Source organism: Anopheles arabiensis, chromosome 3 (genome assembly GCF_016920715.1).
Source record: "Anopheles arabiensis isolate DONGOLA chromosome 3, AaraD3, whole genome shotgun sequence".
NCBI classification, from domain to species: Eukaryota; Metazoa; Arthropoda; class Insecta; order Diptera; family Culicidae; genus Anopheles; species Anopheles arabiensis.
Genome location: NC_053518.1, coordinates 60,223,027 through 60,238,204, shown reverse-complemented (window position 1 = coordinate 60,238,204; position 15,178 = coordinate 60,223,027). Strand labels below are relative to the sequence as shown.

Sequence of the window (15,178 nt, the reverse complement as noted above, 5' to 3'; positions counted from 1 at the left end):
TGTCCTGCTACTATTAAAACACGAACTGTAATTACATCTGTGATGTCATTTCCGAAACCTCTTTGGACTTACATGGAATTGACTATAAGAACTTGTAACACATATGGAAGCTTTCCGCCGGATTGTCTTCTTATAGCGAGATTGTCCTTTATTCGGTGTTGTATATGAAATTGATCTTGATATTTTCACTTGACATGAACTCTAGCTTGATTTTATCGACCTATCCTATGTATTCCTATATGCACAATGACGAAGTAGAACGTATTAAATCTCCCAATTCATTCGCTTCATGCATAATTCTACTTCATTTAAATAGTAAATTCTGCACCAACTACAACACTCTTTTTCATCCAAATCTGTCACTAGACGGTCATTCTTATTGCAATTGCATAAACACAATCGGTGGCCAACATGAAGCCCTCTACGTTGCACGGTGTTTAACGGCTGCATTGATCGTCTCTACATCCCAGCAAAGCACTATTTTATCCCACACCAGCTTAAAGGCACCGATTACTCCTCTGATTCGCTACATAAAGTCCATGGTGTGAATGTTTTGCGGTCAAAGATCGCCTTTACGAATCTTCAGCTACCCACGGTACTCCCTCTCTCCTGGTATTGGAGTTCAGAGTAGTGGTGAAGCCTATGACTCATAAAATCTGCATTCTGCGCTGCAGAAAACTCGCGTGAATTGCTACACAAACGTCAGATATGGTGTTTGCCCCTCATCGCTTGCGCCCGTCCGGATGCGAACGAAGTGGACGCGAATCGAATCGTGCAAAATGTAAAACCGTTGGTCAATTGCCACTAACGGAGACTTAAATGGACGGATTTGCCTGTTCCGTCCCCTCAGGAAAGCTTCCCATCAGACGATCGCGCGATCGTGTGCCCTTCTCGTGGGGGTGGTGTTAGCCGTAATGATTCATTACCGCGTGCGGATCTGTCCGCGCGCTCTCTGTTGCTTCACGAGTGCCGCGATAAAACGCGGATGCGGTGGTAATTTGAGACACTTGAAGAATAACGAACATTCTAAACATTGCAATCCAAATGTCACAACTTTTAACAGCAAAACACCGTTTACTTCTCTTACAGCAAATGTCGCTCAACTGCATGTTTCCATTGTTCTGCCGATGCTAACCATTCTTTCCCGCTTTTTTTCAATTACAGATCTTAAGTCAACGTCGGTCCGAATGCGAAGCGGGGGACTCCTGAAACGGCCACCACCACCACTCATCACAGCACCACACCTGCTAGCGTTAAGGCACAAAACGAAAGATCTGTAAGTAGACGGTTGCCGAGCGCAACGTTTTTAATTTCATATTTAAAATTCAATTGATCTATGTGTCTTCAACAAAAAAAGTGAAAAAAAAACCTTCCATACCACACAAACAACAGTTCAAAAAGCGGTACAATCAAATTTGAGCTTATGCCTTTCCTCCAAATAATAATAGCACTCCGTATGTTGCTACTGTTGATCGTACGTTGGCTGTGTGTGTCACACTATGGGAATCCATTCACTTCCACTCAAGTTAAGTTGTCGCTACGGACGGCCCCCATCCAAGAAGGCCACACAACCTTTCCCGTAGGTGGAAAGTAATGTACCATAATCGCTTAAATTATCGGCCATAGCCTTCAGCTAAGACTAAGGGTTAAGTGTGAAACAAGGCCGTGAACAGGTCGCAGATAGCAGCGTTTGACACGTACCACCACGCACTACATAAAGTCGAGTGTGACTTTCTTTCCCGTGCTATAAACAAAAATCGGCGCACAACTGTATCAAGCTGTAAGGATCACTTTTGATCACACCGAGATTAACGTATAGTGTGTTCTCTTCATTCTAGATTTTACTCACTTCACAACAACAACAACAACAACAACAATGAGGAAACTGAAAACGAAAGCACGGACAGTAGTGAGTCGACGGCAACGGCCAAGATTGCAGCTGCGGCCGCTGCTGCAGCCGCCGCAACAATTGCCGCAGCAGCGGCCGCCTCGCAAGCACCTCCCTCCGCCTTCTCGCCGACGCACGCACACCATCTCCTGTCGACGCTGTGCGGCACCGGTAGTGCCATCGTACCAGGCCAATCGGAAACGCCTGGCAACAACGGTAGCGCCGCCGACGGTGCCACAGCAGCAGCCGCAGCAGCAGCACTCATCCTAGCCGAGAATAACAATAGCCTTAGTGTGAATAACAACAACTATCCTAGTGAAAGCGACCTTGAAACGAAACCGAGTACCTTCCGGGGCGAGTCGACGACCTATCCTACTATCTACAACAACTACTGTGTTCAGCAGCGGGGCAGCCCAACGCAACGTACGAGTTCGGAAAGTCAGAGGAAAAAATCTCCATCCACGGGACTGGGTAGCAGTGGTACTGGTGGTGGTGGTGGAACATATCCGATACAACACCCACATCATCATCCTCACCATCATCTCTTTCCGCCACAATTCCTGCAAGCCTTCTCGGTGCATCAACTTCAGCAGCAGGAAGAACAGCTGCTGAGCCACCGTCGAGCACAGTCGCCACTTTCGCTAATGTTCGATCAACAACTACAGGAGCAGCTGCACCAGCTCTCCGCAGCATCCGTCGTACATCCGCCGTCCGTGGCCAAACTGTTGCCCGGTATACCAGCACCGCTGGCGGCATCGATTGCATCCATCGCGTCTAGCTTACCGAAAAACCATCCGCTTAGCGAGACTGCCACTGTTGCATTTCAGCGGTTGCTTCAGCAACAACAACAGCACCAGCAATCGGCCACTGTGGCTGCATCATCGCAGTTAGGTTCGGGGCTATTATCATCCCGCTCTCGCAACAGCACAAAACCCACCGACCGCAGTAGCAGTCCGGATCGTTACATCGGCAAGCTAACGGACCTTCGGCAGCGAACCGCTTCCAACAGTAGTTCCAATGGAGGTGCCGCCGCCAGTGGCGAACAAGCGGCCACGCCATCATCCAAACGGCACGCGGACGATGGGAATGGACATAGCAGCAGTAGTAGCAGCAGCAGTAATAACAACACTCCTCGCCATCATCTTCATCTTGCATCAGCCTCACCGGGACTGCTGGGACTGGGCAGTGAGCTTCGCCACCATCATCATCATCATCATCACAATCATCACCATCACCATCAATCGTCCTCCTCGCTATCCTCGTTGAAAGGATTGACGAAGAATCGGAAGATCCACCGCTGTGATGCAACTGGTTGTGATAAGGTGTACACGAAGAGCTCTCATCTGAAGGCACACAAACGAACACACACTGGTAAGTGAGCGTAAACGATACAGCAGGCATTTGAGTGCCCTCACAGCATGAAGCATCGGTGGTTCAGTGGTAGAATGCTCGCCTGCCACGCGGGCGGCCCGGGTTCGATTCCCGGCCGATGCATGATTTAACTCTTTTTTTTCTCATTTGTTCATGTGTTTGTTGTCCTTCCTAGGTGAAAAACCATACATCTGCACATGGGAAGGCTGTGTTTGGAGATTTGCCCGATCGGACGAGCTCACCCGCCACTACCGGAAGCACACCGGATTGAAACCCTTCCGCTGTAAGCTCTGCACACGTTCCTTTAGCCGTTCGGATCATTTGTCGCTTCACATGAAACGACACTAAAAATGTGTTACTATTTCGATGATTTCGCCCCGCCCATCCAACCCCTACACCAGAGTGTATATCATCCATTCGATCTAAGAAGCGTTGTGTCCGCCCTAGTCCCCCCAAACATTGCACCACGCTGTGAAGCAAAGGACGGATAAGGGGGACACTGTCGATGAATCTCAATAATTGTGTACTACGGTTAAGTTATTGATAGGGTGCTTTTATTTCAGTTTATCTTTACTTTTCTAGCTTGATGTATCCTTCGTTCCAGATTTTCGATTGGCAAATTACAAAAAAAAAATGCATGACAGCCTCTCTAATCAGTTTTTAAGCCTTATGAGGTTTTTTAGTTCGTCATTTTTGATTTTCTTACGCGTTACGCGTTTTTTTGTATATTTTTACAACACTTTTCACAATTCCATGTTAGAGAAACAGAAATCTTTTAACTATCAACAATCTATTTCTGTGCTTTCTTATCTTTAAGATTTTGTTGCCTCTTTGTGCAAACTTTTGCTTGCCAGCCTACATCAATAATGATAACCGAACATTCCTAAGCTTTAGTGGAAGTAACGAAACGTAGTAGAATAGACAGTGACGGGGAAGAGAGTGAGAGTGAGAGTGAGAGAGAGAGAGAGAGAGAAAGAGAAAGAGAGAGAGAGGGGGGGGAGAATGAACTAGAAGAAGAAGAAGGAAACAAAATGCTCATGCTTTTTCAACGATTGTCAGTAGCAAAACCATTCCCAAATGGAGCCAGTTTTATTTTACAACAATTATACATGTTTTAGAATAATTTCGATTAAGTTGTTAGTGAACTACAGTTTCATACAAAACAAGATGTTGAGTAGCGCAATTGTACTATAAGTGAATAATCCCGTAACCACCACATCCATGACATTTGACGTTAAATGCCAGTAGAATACTCGTTGAATACGATTCATTTCCTACAGTATAATACTCCCACAAACAGGTAACATACCGCAGTGACCACTACCGTTTAGACCAGCTGTAAGCAATGTGGAATAGATGGAACAATAAGGTAACAATAACATAGAAAAAGAAAAGAAGGAGGAGAAGAAGAAGAAAATAAGGCAATAGTAGAAGAAGAAGAAAATAAGCAATAGTAGTAGTAGAAGAAGAAAAAGAAAGTAGTTATGAAACAGAAAGCAACAAAAAAAAACACATCAACAATGCGAACCAAACGTATCGCGTAACGTAAAGTGCAATGACGGAAAATCCCAAAATAGTGTTCTAAGAAAGGAGATGTTTATTAATACATCCATTTTATTTTTGTAATACCGTACCTTTGATTTGTTAATCGTGTTAACCTTTTTTTGTTTGTTTTAATTGTCTAGAAAAGTTTTTATTTTAACTCTTTTCTGTTTTATTTTTTTTTATTATTCTGTTAACGTTCTGCTCGTGTTTTCTTGAAGTTGATTGTTAAAGTGAATAGAGCTCGCAGTAGAGTAAAGATTCGTTATCAATTCCTTACCCATAGTAGGCTCTGAATAGTGAATGGTGTTGATGGATTTGCGCACGAATCTTAGATTCGGAACCGCGCATCGTGGGGTTTGTTTGCGTATTCTGAAGGAATGAGGGCGCAGTGTGTTATCACGTTTTTTTTAAGGAATTCTTATTAGAAATTTGGTTTGGTGATTTGTTTGTTAAAAGATTTAAAACCAAGAAATATTATGGAAATTCTTTTTGTATTTTTTGTAGCATAAAATTACATACAAAACAGGAAACGCTCTATGAAGTTGTAGCACAACAGGAACAACAAAAAAAGCTCCGTATAATTCTTCGCCTTCATTGGCTTCTCATGCAGTGAGACGATCATCTCGACTAGAAAGTACCGTGCGCCAGTAATTAATTGTTGTTTTATTTTGTCAGTTAATAATAACAACTTTCTTGTCCTGTTTGTTCGTCCTGTTGCACATCTTTGGAAACACACACGTTCTAGAGGCCGCCCTCGTTACGCCATTACTCCCTTTAACGTTTTGTTATTTTCTCTTAACTGTTCTTATTGTTGGTGCGATTGCCTCGAAATGGAAGCATAAATAAATGAATAAATAAACCGAATAGTAACATTTTAGAACGAGCAGTTTAGTTGTTGGCGTGTACAATCGCAATTGTTTGTACGACGCCAAATTCCCGATTGAACGAACAAAACCGAGTGAACAGCATAGCAAAGCCAGTATTGTTTAATGTTTTACCTAATGGATAAGTGTACTATTGATATCGGAGTAGTGTTAAGCAGTGTTGTTAACTGTTGACATTTTTCATGACAGTCACCGTAAACAGCCGGTCAAAATAATTTTTGGCTGATGACATTCAATGCTTCCACGACACGACTGTCATTAAACGAAATTCATGCGTGTCGCTACCGTCAGGGCTGATGCAATGACATGAAATGTAAACAATGTAGTCTGAATGTCGTTTGACATTTTTGAACAACACAAATCGATACGATCGGAGGATTATGAAGTGTATCGTCGCTGAATATGGGGATTCTAGTGAAATAGCAAAAACTAGTGAAACGAAAGCCTTTGCACCGCACGCTCTGTTGTAGTTTGACATGAATACGGCCGTTTGCAATACGACACAGTTCACGATTCATACAGGTTGGCGAATGTCAAATGAATGTATCTTGAAAATGTCTTCATGTCAAATGACATTTTTTGACGGGAATGTCAAATGACAGAGAGAGATGGGAATGGGAAGCTTCAAATCGAATGAATGTTTACAATTTTATGTCGATGAACGTCACCGTTCGCAACAATGGTGTTAAGAGCGCAAACGTCCAATTCATTCATGGTTCCAAACATGGCAACAAAATATTTGTATTCGAAGAAGTTACTTTAAAATAGATAAACATCAGAAAACAAGATCGCCGAAAAATAGGAAAACATTGTATTCTTCTATCACATAGTTCTCTTTGAGGATGTTTTGTTCGATAAAAAAAAACTTATGTAGCAAATACAAACGCGAGATTTTCCTGTTATGTTTCTAGTGAGTATTTTGTTGAAACAATAAATGCTACATAAACGTACGAAAGCGATACGAAAACAAGCCAAGTAGAAAGTAAAAACAAAATAAACAAATTGTTGAAAAATTTTATTATTATCATCACGTCCGAAAAAATACCAATTTCGAATAATTTGTTGATTTTTAAAAACATATTCTAACTTACAATCGCAATAAAGGGAAATTTCAACTATCAGAACATGTAAACATGTGTAAAAAGAAATCTGCATATTGCATACATTTAGGCGTAACTCTAACCTCACAAGTCGTATAACAATCCGTATAACAGATTGATGGTTTCGTTAAATTTCGGTTCAATAAAATGCAGCACATGTTGAATCTTATTTTTTATTACATTTTTATCATATTTTTATTGTGTTTTTCCACATTTTTCTTTATTTTCTTTCAAAGCATGTTTGGTTTGTATTGTTGAATATGTGTGAATGGTTGTTGTTGTTATTGTTTGCATTTGCTTTTCTTGTCTGTTTGAATCAATCAATCAATCCATCAATTGCTGACCAGTTTTGTAGGCTTTATATGTTAGTGTTTTCATTACCTGTGTTTCTTTTTCTACATCCTTTCACTCCCGTTGCTACTGCAGTCGTTCTTCGATCAGTTATTGTATATACTGCAACATTTTGCACATTTTCTTTCCTTTCACTATTATGATTCTACGACCCTATGACACTTTCAACGTCTTTCAGCATGCCACGGTTACATGTTGTCGAGGGTTGCACTTATTGGCGATGTCTTTAAGACTTTGTCTGTTTCGACTACTTTCCTATTCGCTCAAACCCTTAGCTTGACCTCTCGTTTCTAAAAAGCCAACGATGCTTCAATCAATCAGCTTTTGAATACTTGGATTTCTTCGCACATTTAAATAATACTTGCACAGGCAACTCAACCAACTCCATCAAGCAGCAGCGTACTTACAGTTACGATCAGATCACTGTGATCACTTCAGACCAGACACGTGCATATTTCTCACTTCCAGGAGCGAACTAGCTGTTAGTCAAATTCTGCACATGCTTTTGCAGAGATCGACAAGACATTCACGGACCATAACCAAACCACAGGTCATTCTGTTTTATCTCTGTTCCAAATATATATATTTATCTGTATAGGTATAATTGTTTATGTATATAAATATTTATGGATTTGCTTTTTTTTTGTATATTTCATATAGTTGAAGGAGATAATACGATTTGGTTTTGTTCAATAGGTTCTATATTTTATCTTTTCCCAATCGTTCAATTCATTTGTGGTTTCTTCTCCTACACAAACGTTCACAAATCGCTTTCCCTCCTTTGGTTGTGTTTTGTTGCTTACCACGTATCTTCCATTTTGTTTTGTTCCAGCGTTCTTTCTTTCATTCCTGGCTACAAATCCATTTACTATTTGTGTCCTTTTGTTGCATTTTCCATTTCTTTTATTAGACCTTCTCAACATGCTGCTCAATAGCTTCTTGCACGACATGATGCAACACTTACTTGCATGCACAGGCAAGTGTTTCTTTGTTCTTGTTGTTATATTTTACTCTTCCTTGTTTTTATTTCATCCAATGCTGTGATTATAGAGTTCAGAATACATATATTGTTTTATGCACGATCGTATGTGGCGGATTCGCTGCGGGGGAACAACAATAAATTAAACTGTGTTTATTCTCCATTTTTTTCTTTTCTTAATTTGTTTCTGTTTCGGGTGCCATCGGACCCCTCCCCCCCCTCCTCCCCCTCACCCAAGATCAACGTAAAACGGCGTGTGGAAACGTAAGCAAGTTTTCTCTTTACTAGGCATTTTGGCTAAATACATGTATTATTTTATGTAAATATATACGTATAGAGAGATAGAGAGTACACGGGAAGGAAGAAGAATGGAGTGGTGTATGCGGTGTCTGTCTGTTTGTGTGTCTGTTTGTGTGTGTGTGTGTGCTGCTAGGGATAGAGTAACGCTACTGTGTTACTTTGGGATTGATCTTTTTTCTTATTTTTCTTTTCTTTTCTTGCTCGTTTTGGGTATGGTTTGGTTTTGTTTCTCAAGTAATTCTCAGTTGTTTTTGTTTGTTTGTTTTATTTGTCCACTATATCCTATACAATTATTTTTTTATGTATCGGTGTTATTTGGTTTGCGGTAAGCAGAATGGATCTGAAACGGTTACATTTATTCATTTATTTTTGTTCTATTTTGTTTTTACGTTTACACACACACGGTTGTACCAGGTTGTGTCCTTTTTTGTTATAGCAATTGGTTTTTTGAAATTTTGCACAAATATTTTAAAACATCGCTTCGTCTATTTTAACTTTCTAGTTGTTTCTAGAAAGAAGCTTTTCAGAGAAAGAGAATGAAAAATATACACAAAGTGAGAAATTAAGCATATATTTAAGAAAAGTATGGGTTGTTTCAATGCTTTGCATAATAAAAGTGACATTATACCATCACTTAATGCAAGCATATCTAAACCGCGCGAAAATAAAGCGATAAAGAAAATGAAACCAATTGGCTGTCTAAATTCTTCCTGCCTGAAAGATTTTCCTAAACCGAATGCATGACAAACATTGCCGTATCGTACTTAACTTTTTTCATCCTGTACCTTCCTTCCATCCTTGTCCTTACCCTTTTTTGGTTTGCCTACACATCTTTATCTTTGGTATCGGTTGGTTGCACTGTGATGCTCAAAATCAGCCTAAATCCTGTTAAACCTTCCTCGTCTGTATCTGTGAGATGAAATAGATGATCGATAAAGGGTGGTCTTGGCGTGCGGACAGTACGATACACCGGACACACCGGCTCCACATGCTCCATCGACCGATACCAAATATGTACACAGTAGTATGGTTTTGAGGAATCTTATACGCCGCCAACCCAAGCAATAGGATGCAAAATCGAACAACACAGCTTTGATCCTGACAAAAGCTCCATTCTTTTGGAAAATATATAGAAAGGAAGCTAAGGCCATTCAAGCGTACAACTTAAAACGCTTCAATATTCTTCCATCCCTTCTCGCCGTCGTAGTTTGTGTGTGTGTGTGCTGTCACTATTTACATACTTCTGTACAATCCTGTTCTGTTTTGTTGATGTGATTATTACAGGATAGTACTCTTCACACTTTTGTATTTACGTGAGGAAGTTCTTACCCCCACCCCATCAACACACAGATGCAGAGGCGGAAAAGAAAGCAAAAACACTAACCACACTTGCGCACAATAGCTTCAAGCCACCAGCTGCAACAGTCTTCAGTGCGTGTACCTTGTCCATTTTTCTGCACACGTTTTCGAAGCGTTTTGAGTGGCGTGTATTCGATTCCTTACTTTGCAATTCTGCTCGGCAGCCGCTGCCTTGCCCAATAGATTCCCCGCAAAAGCAAAATAAAATATTAAATATATCGTAATAGTCCGATCGTAACAATTCATTCAGTTGTCAATGCACTAATACTTTACGTTCCACGTTCGGGTGTAGGTATGTATGGGAGTGTGTTTTCTTGTTCTGTTCATTTTGCAAACTTGTTTGAGCTGAGCTGATCTTTTTCCTGTGTTTTTTTTTTTGTTATCTTTATACTACTGGTATTTCCGTAGGTATGTTTTGTTGAATAATATTGTGTAGAATTTTATTCCCTTCGCATGCTTGCGCCGTGTATTGTTGCGGTTGCTGCCTGACTTTTTTGTCTTGTAAATAGTAGTTCGTTTTGTATGTTTTATTTCCTCCTTCCCGTCTTGCCAACGCTTGTTTACGCGAAGAGAGATGTACACGACACGATTATCTTTTACAGAGATTCAAACATTGTGGCTGGCATAGAGATTCTGATCCGGTCACAACAAGAGCATAGCCAACGCAGTAGTCTCACGCCACTATACTCTGTGTGTGAGTGTTATCAGAATGTGTTTGCTAGTAGTGTTGATCCACTACTACACTTATATCAATTTGTTCTGCTTGCGGTATTTGCTTCCAGACAATGCTTAACTTTGCCACTTTAACCACTATCTTGTTTATGCGTTTTTCGTACCGCTTCGTACTCGTCCTTGTAAGCTGTTCCATGTGTGTTTTTTTGTTTATTCGCACTTGTTTTTTGCACTAAACATTAACTATTCTATTGGTTAATATCTTTCCCATGTTTTCTTTTAGGATTCGCCCAACGGAAAGTATTATGTAGGTGTCCTCTGCCTTGCACATCGCTCCCACTATCATATTTCGATTGCTCTTGGCCCACACACACACACACATGCCGTTTCCTTCTCGCCATCATCATCTCAAGCCAAACTGGCAAAGAAAGAAAGCACCAACAACAGTGTCACAAAAGTGTTGCAAAAAGCACAGTAAATCAGATATCTAAATGTAGCAACAATTCGTACCACAACGCTACGCAAGCACGACAGCCAAGTGGTCGGTTCTTGCGGTTTCGCTAGGGCAATGCGTTAGGTTACAGCTTCGCTGCTCCTCCCCATTGCCCGTTCTATCTTTCTAGTTTGTAAGCCTTATTGCAGTCTCTCTAGAGGAAATTCTGTAGAATTAAAAAAACGAATCGGCAAACAGCACCAGACCCTGCCTGAGTGCGATCTAATCATAAATCCCCTCCGTATCGTTCGTGATACGCATACCAATCACATGTGAAACGATAAATAAACTTTGCTCCAAAACAGGCAACTGAACACGAGGATAAAATGATCCTTTAGCTTTATGTGGGATAAAAATAGTTTTCCATTTCTTTTGTATATATACAAAACATGCTATCTTACATGTAGCGTTAAACAGTATCCTTTTTCGATAAAGTAAAATTACGCCGGCTCTTAAAAGAACCGTTCACAAATTAAACTATCAACTAATGAGAAGTGCTAAAGTAAACTATAATCAACTAATCTGCCACGCACTCCAAAACATCATCATCATCTGACGTACAATCATGCCGTTCTCGCTTCTTTTAACTAACTTCACATGTTCTTGACACATACCGTGACATAGTTTGTCTGGCTGCGTGTTTTCTTCTTCCTTATTTGTGATGTTGAATTTCTTAATTCGAAACCGAAACCTACCAACACAACTAAGTGGAGAGAGGGAAGGAGGGAGGAGGAGTTAACGACAACGAGTACTAATAATTATTTTGGTTTGATTTTGGTTTTCTTGGTGGTGGCGATTGCATCACGTCAAACTTAGATCATCCTTTCTAGGAATAATGGTGGTCATGGTTTATGGTCGCTCTACATTCTGCGACAGTGTAGGAGTAGCCGTTGCGCAGTAGTTTAGTATACTAGCACGGACTCCATCGTTATTGTATCTCATTTGCCTCCAGAACTGCTGCCACCTCCGTTGCCCTGGGCGGCCGCTACAGCCAGTGCGGACGCTCCCGTCGTCGCCTGTTGCTGATCGCCTGCACCACTTCCAGTGCTGCTTATGCTGGAAATGTTTTTCCTGGCCAATCGAGACCTGTATGCGATATGGTACGTTATTACTATTGTGCACTTACACTTTTACAGCAGACAGCGCTTCTTACCTAATTTGCCCGGCCAGCAGGGGATTGATTGCATACAACCAGTCATGCACTTCCTTGTCACCGAGTGTTTGCAGCAAATATCCTCGATGTTTGGTGACAACACTGTAAAACAGATTAATGTGTTTACTAGTTGCCATTCCACACTCAGTCCCTTGGCAGGGAATGCTTTATTATACCTACCTAAATGTGTTCGGAACCTTCACCATCGCCGCTTGATCTTCGCTGCATTCTACCTGCGCTGTGGCAAGGTTCAAGACGGCGCGTTCTACCGGATCCTTGTCGGAGCGGAAGATGAATACGTACGGACGTCGCACGGTGACCCATCGTTTCTTCCAGCCGGAACCACCATGCTCGAGCACGTTCAGATAGCCCTTGCGGGCTACCACCGGACTGACGCGAATCTCCTCCAGCTCTGGTACGTACAGCCGAAGCGACAGGTCCTGCGTTTGCGGAGCCGGTGCCGGTGCCTCCCAACCGTTCGGCATATCCACACGTTCCGGTGAGCACAGCTCGATCGAGTTGCTCGAAATGTAGCTCGCGTTCATATCGGCACAGCCCTCATCGCCCGGCGAAGCGTCGGACGCTTGCGTTCCGGAACCGTTACCCTCGGCGCCCAGCTCCTTGCAGCCGATACGACCCTGAATAAGCTTCACACACTTCCACACCAGCTCGGTTTCGCGGACAGACAGCTCACGCTCCGGCATTGCCGGTGCCTGCTGATCTTTGACCGGCGTTTGCGGCGACGGTGGAATAACCATGTGTACCGGTGATGCACTAGCGCGCTGAGCCAAATTGCACACGTCCTTTTCAGTTTTGGTGGTCGGATTCGGTGTCGTGTCCATGCCGAGTCGTTCGCGCAGTAGCAGCAGATGTCTAACGCGCCCAACCTCTTCCAAGCGGGTAAGCTTCTCCAGCTCCCACTGGTGATCGAAGATGAGTGAGTCTCCGCGAGGGCGCCAGCCATGCAGATTCTCCTCACCGCGCACATAGGTAGAGCTCGTATCCAGCACACGACGCTGACGACGTTGGACACCTGATGAAGGATGAATTTGTTTTAGTATTACATTCGAGCTTCAAAGTAATTATAGCAAGCGCAAGAAACGTACGCAATTGAAAAAAATGCAAACAATATATCAAACACGCTGTTGAGAGCAATTCATTATAAAAAAGCATTGAAAAAAGCAAGTTCATAACAGACAAGATTGTGTTATAGTTGTCTGCCTTCAAAGTCTTACGCACAATCAACTTTTATCATCAGCAATATGGTCTACATTAATGGCTGTATCAACATGTGAGAGTTCATATGCAAAGTGTAAAGAGGAGTTTAAATCATAAAAACAGAATTTAACAAATGAACTTTCAAAAATATAGTAAGGAACTACGGAAATCATATAAGCGTTCATCTCTTCTCCCTTCTCAACCGCTCTACACACTAGCACAGTTCTACCTGGACTACCTGCTTCAGAAGCTCTTCTCAGTGATAGTTCATACACGCCCGACAGGCGATTCGCTTCCGGATTGCGGTACTGGCCGGAGAACAAATGTTTCAGCGAACGTGGTCCAGTGCGGGCGTCACGGCCGTAGATGATCATGCTGAGATCCTTCGTGATGATGGCTGGACGAGCGCAGTTATCAAGCTGTGCAAAAAAAGTGAGAAAAGATGGGGGAAATAAATTACCAAACTGTGTACAAGCTTTAATTTGCCACACTTGCTCACCTCAAGATAAGCACTCAGCGTAATGTAGATCTGTTCGCCCGTTTGTGTGACACGATTGAGCAAAGCCGAATTGTGCAGACTCGAGTCCCAGGCAGCTTCGAAACGGAAGAACGACCGATCATCTCCGGGCACCTCCAACACCTCGCCCGGGAACAAGCCCAACGACAGGACGCACGAGTCCGAATCCTCATCGTCGGCCGGTTCCGGCTGGTTGCGAATGCGTCCGACAACCAGCTCGCGAATGTCCTTCCACTTTACTTCGGGTGTCGGTTCGTGCACGATAGTGATGCGAATGCGTCGCTGAATGCCCTGGTGAAGCAGGAACAGTCCCCGGCAGGGCAGATCGTCACTGTGGTCGACGACCGCCGGTACGTACTCGCCGTTAGGAGCCAGCTCACAGATTTCGAACCATACGAGTACGTCGTGCTTGGCCAGCACCGTCGAAGACGGTGGGCACGGCAGTGGACCGAACTTTGGACTGCGTACCGGCTGGCTGATGGGAATACTCGGCGGCAGCATGCGCCGTGGAGGGGGCCTCGTGATCTGGCAGTCCTGCTTGGCATCCTTGTGCAACGGGTGATGCTGATAGTGACCGAACACCTTGAAAACGATCGGTTGGGTCTTCAGATATTCGATGAACGATTTCGTTACCGGAACTGTGATCTGCAAGAAGTGTGTCAAAGGAAGAATATGAGAATTTGGCACGAGAGCACCACAAGCCAGCAGAACGCTTACATTTTGTACGTGATAGAATCCAAGCGGTGCTCCAGATCCTGAGTTCTTGACCGGTTCCGTGGAGAATGCTTCCTCATGTCGATGCAAAAAGCTAAAGAAAAAACAGATAACACTAGTTTACAACGCCGATCCAGTTCTGGTGCCACTGAGCCACTTACTTAAACTGACAGAATATATCAGCGTACTCGGCCGCAATTCCTGTAGCCTGCAGTACAGTAACGCGGAAGGTAAACTCTTTGCCCGGCTGCAAATGTTCGCCCGGTTCCTGGTCGTTTGATTCGTGCAGCTCGGAAGCAACGCTCGAATCGCCACGTCCAGAGTCCGCATCTTCCTGCTCCAATTCCTCCAGCTTGGTGCCCATTTCGTTTCCTCCCTCGATGTACTTTTCATCCTTATCGGGGATGGTGCGAATCTTCGGCACCTTATGCTGTCCGTTCTGCTCCTCGTCGAATAGGATGCGGGCGGATTGTTTCACCCCGTTGCTAAAGTCAGCATTTTCCTCATCCATCACGGGTTGAACGGCAACACGCAGGTAGCCGCGCACATCTCCACGCTCATTCACGATTGCCACCTTGTGGACCAGCGGAACCGGATAGAGCAGGTTGCTCAAATACACAAACGATCTGAAAGG

General features: G+C 43.1%; 2 protein-coding genes and 1 non-coding gene across 13 annotated transcripts in view; 2 read left to right on the top strand and 1 right to left on the bottom strand.

The window, feature by feature from the left end:
• Positions 1-4,892, top strand: part of LOC120903353 (Krueppel-like factor luna) — a 136,534-nt gene extending 131,642 nt beyond the window's left edge. Inside the window, exons 4-6 of the mRNA XM_040312745.1 lie at positions 1,165-1,276; positions 1,839-3,259; positions 3,435-4,892. Of these exons, the coding sequence (XP_040168679.1) occupies positions 1,165-1,276; positions 1,839-3,259; positions 3,435-3,607 (1,706 nt within the window). The 3' untranslated portion in view covers positions 3,608-4,892. The remainder of the gene's footprint in view (positions 1-1,164; positions 1,277-1,838; positions 3,260-3,434) is intronic.
• Trnag-gcc lies at positions 3,312-3,382 on the top strand. Its single transcript has one exon. It is a non-coding gene; the product is annotated as a tRNA-Gly (tRNA).
• A 2,820-nt stretch (positions 4,893-7,712) lies between the features above and the next one.
• LOC120903350 (kinesin-like protein unc-104) overlaps positions 7,713-15,178 on the bottom strand; it is a 44,654-nt gene continuing 37,188 nt past the window's right edge. For 7 of the 11 annotated variants that reach the window (XM_040312732.1, XM_040312731.1, XM_040312737.1 and 4 more), the window contains 7 exons: positions 14,706-15,170; positions 14,548-14,638; positions 13,813-14,475; positions 13,543-13,732; positions 12,276-13,128; positions 12,096-12,197; positions 7,713-12,028 (listed from right to left, as the gene is read on the bottom strand). In XM_040312732.1, coding sequence (XP_040168666.1) covers positions 11,881-12,028; positions 12,096-12,197; positions 12,276-13,128; positions 13,543-13,732; positions 13,813-14,475; positions 14,548-14,638; positions 14,706-15,170 — 2,512 coding nt within the window. In that variant the 3' untranslated portion in view covers positions 7,713-11,880. The remainder of the gene's footprint in view (positions 12,029-12,095; positions 12,198-12,275; positions 13,129-13,542; positions 13,733-13,812; positions 14,476-14,547; positions 14,639-14,705; positions 15,171-15,178) is intronic. The other 4 variants (XM_040312736.1, XM_040312740.1, XM_040312742.1 and 1 more) reach the window with 2 other exon arrangements.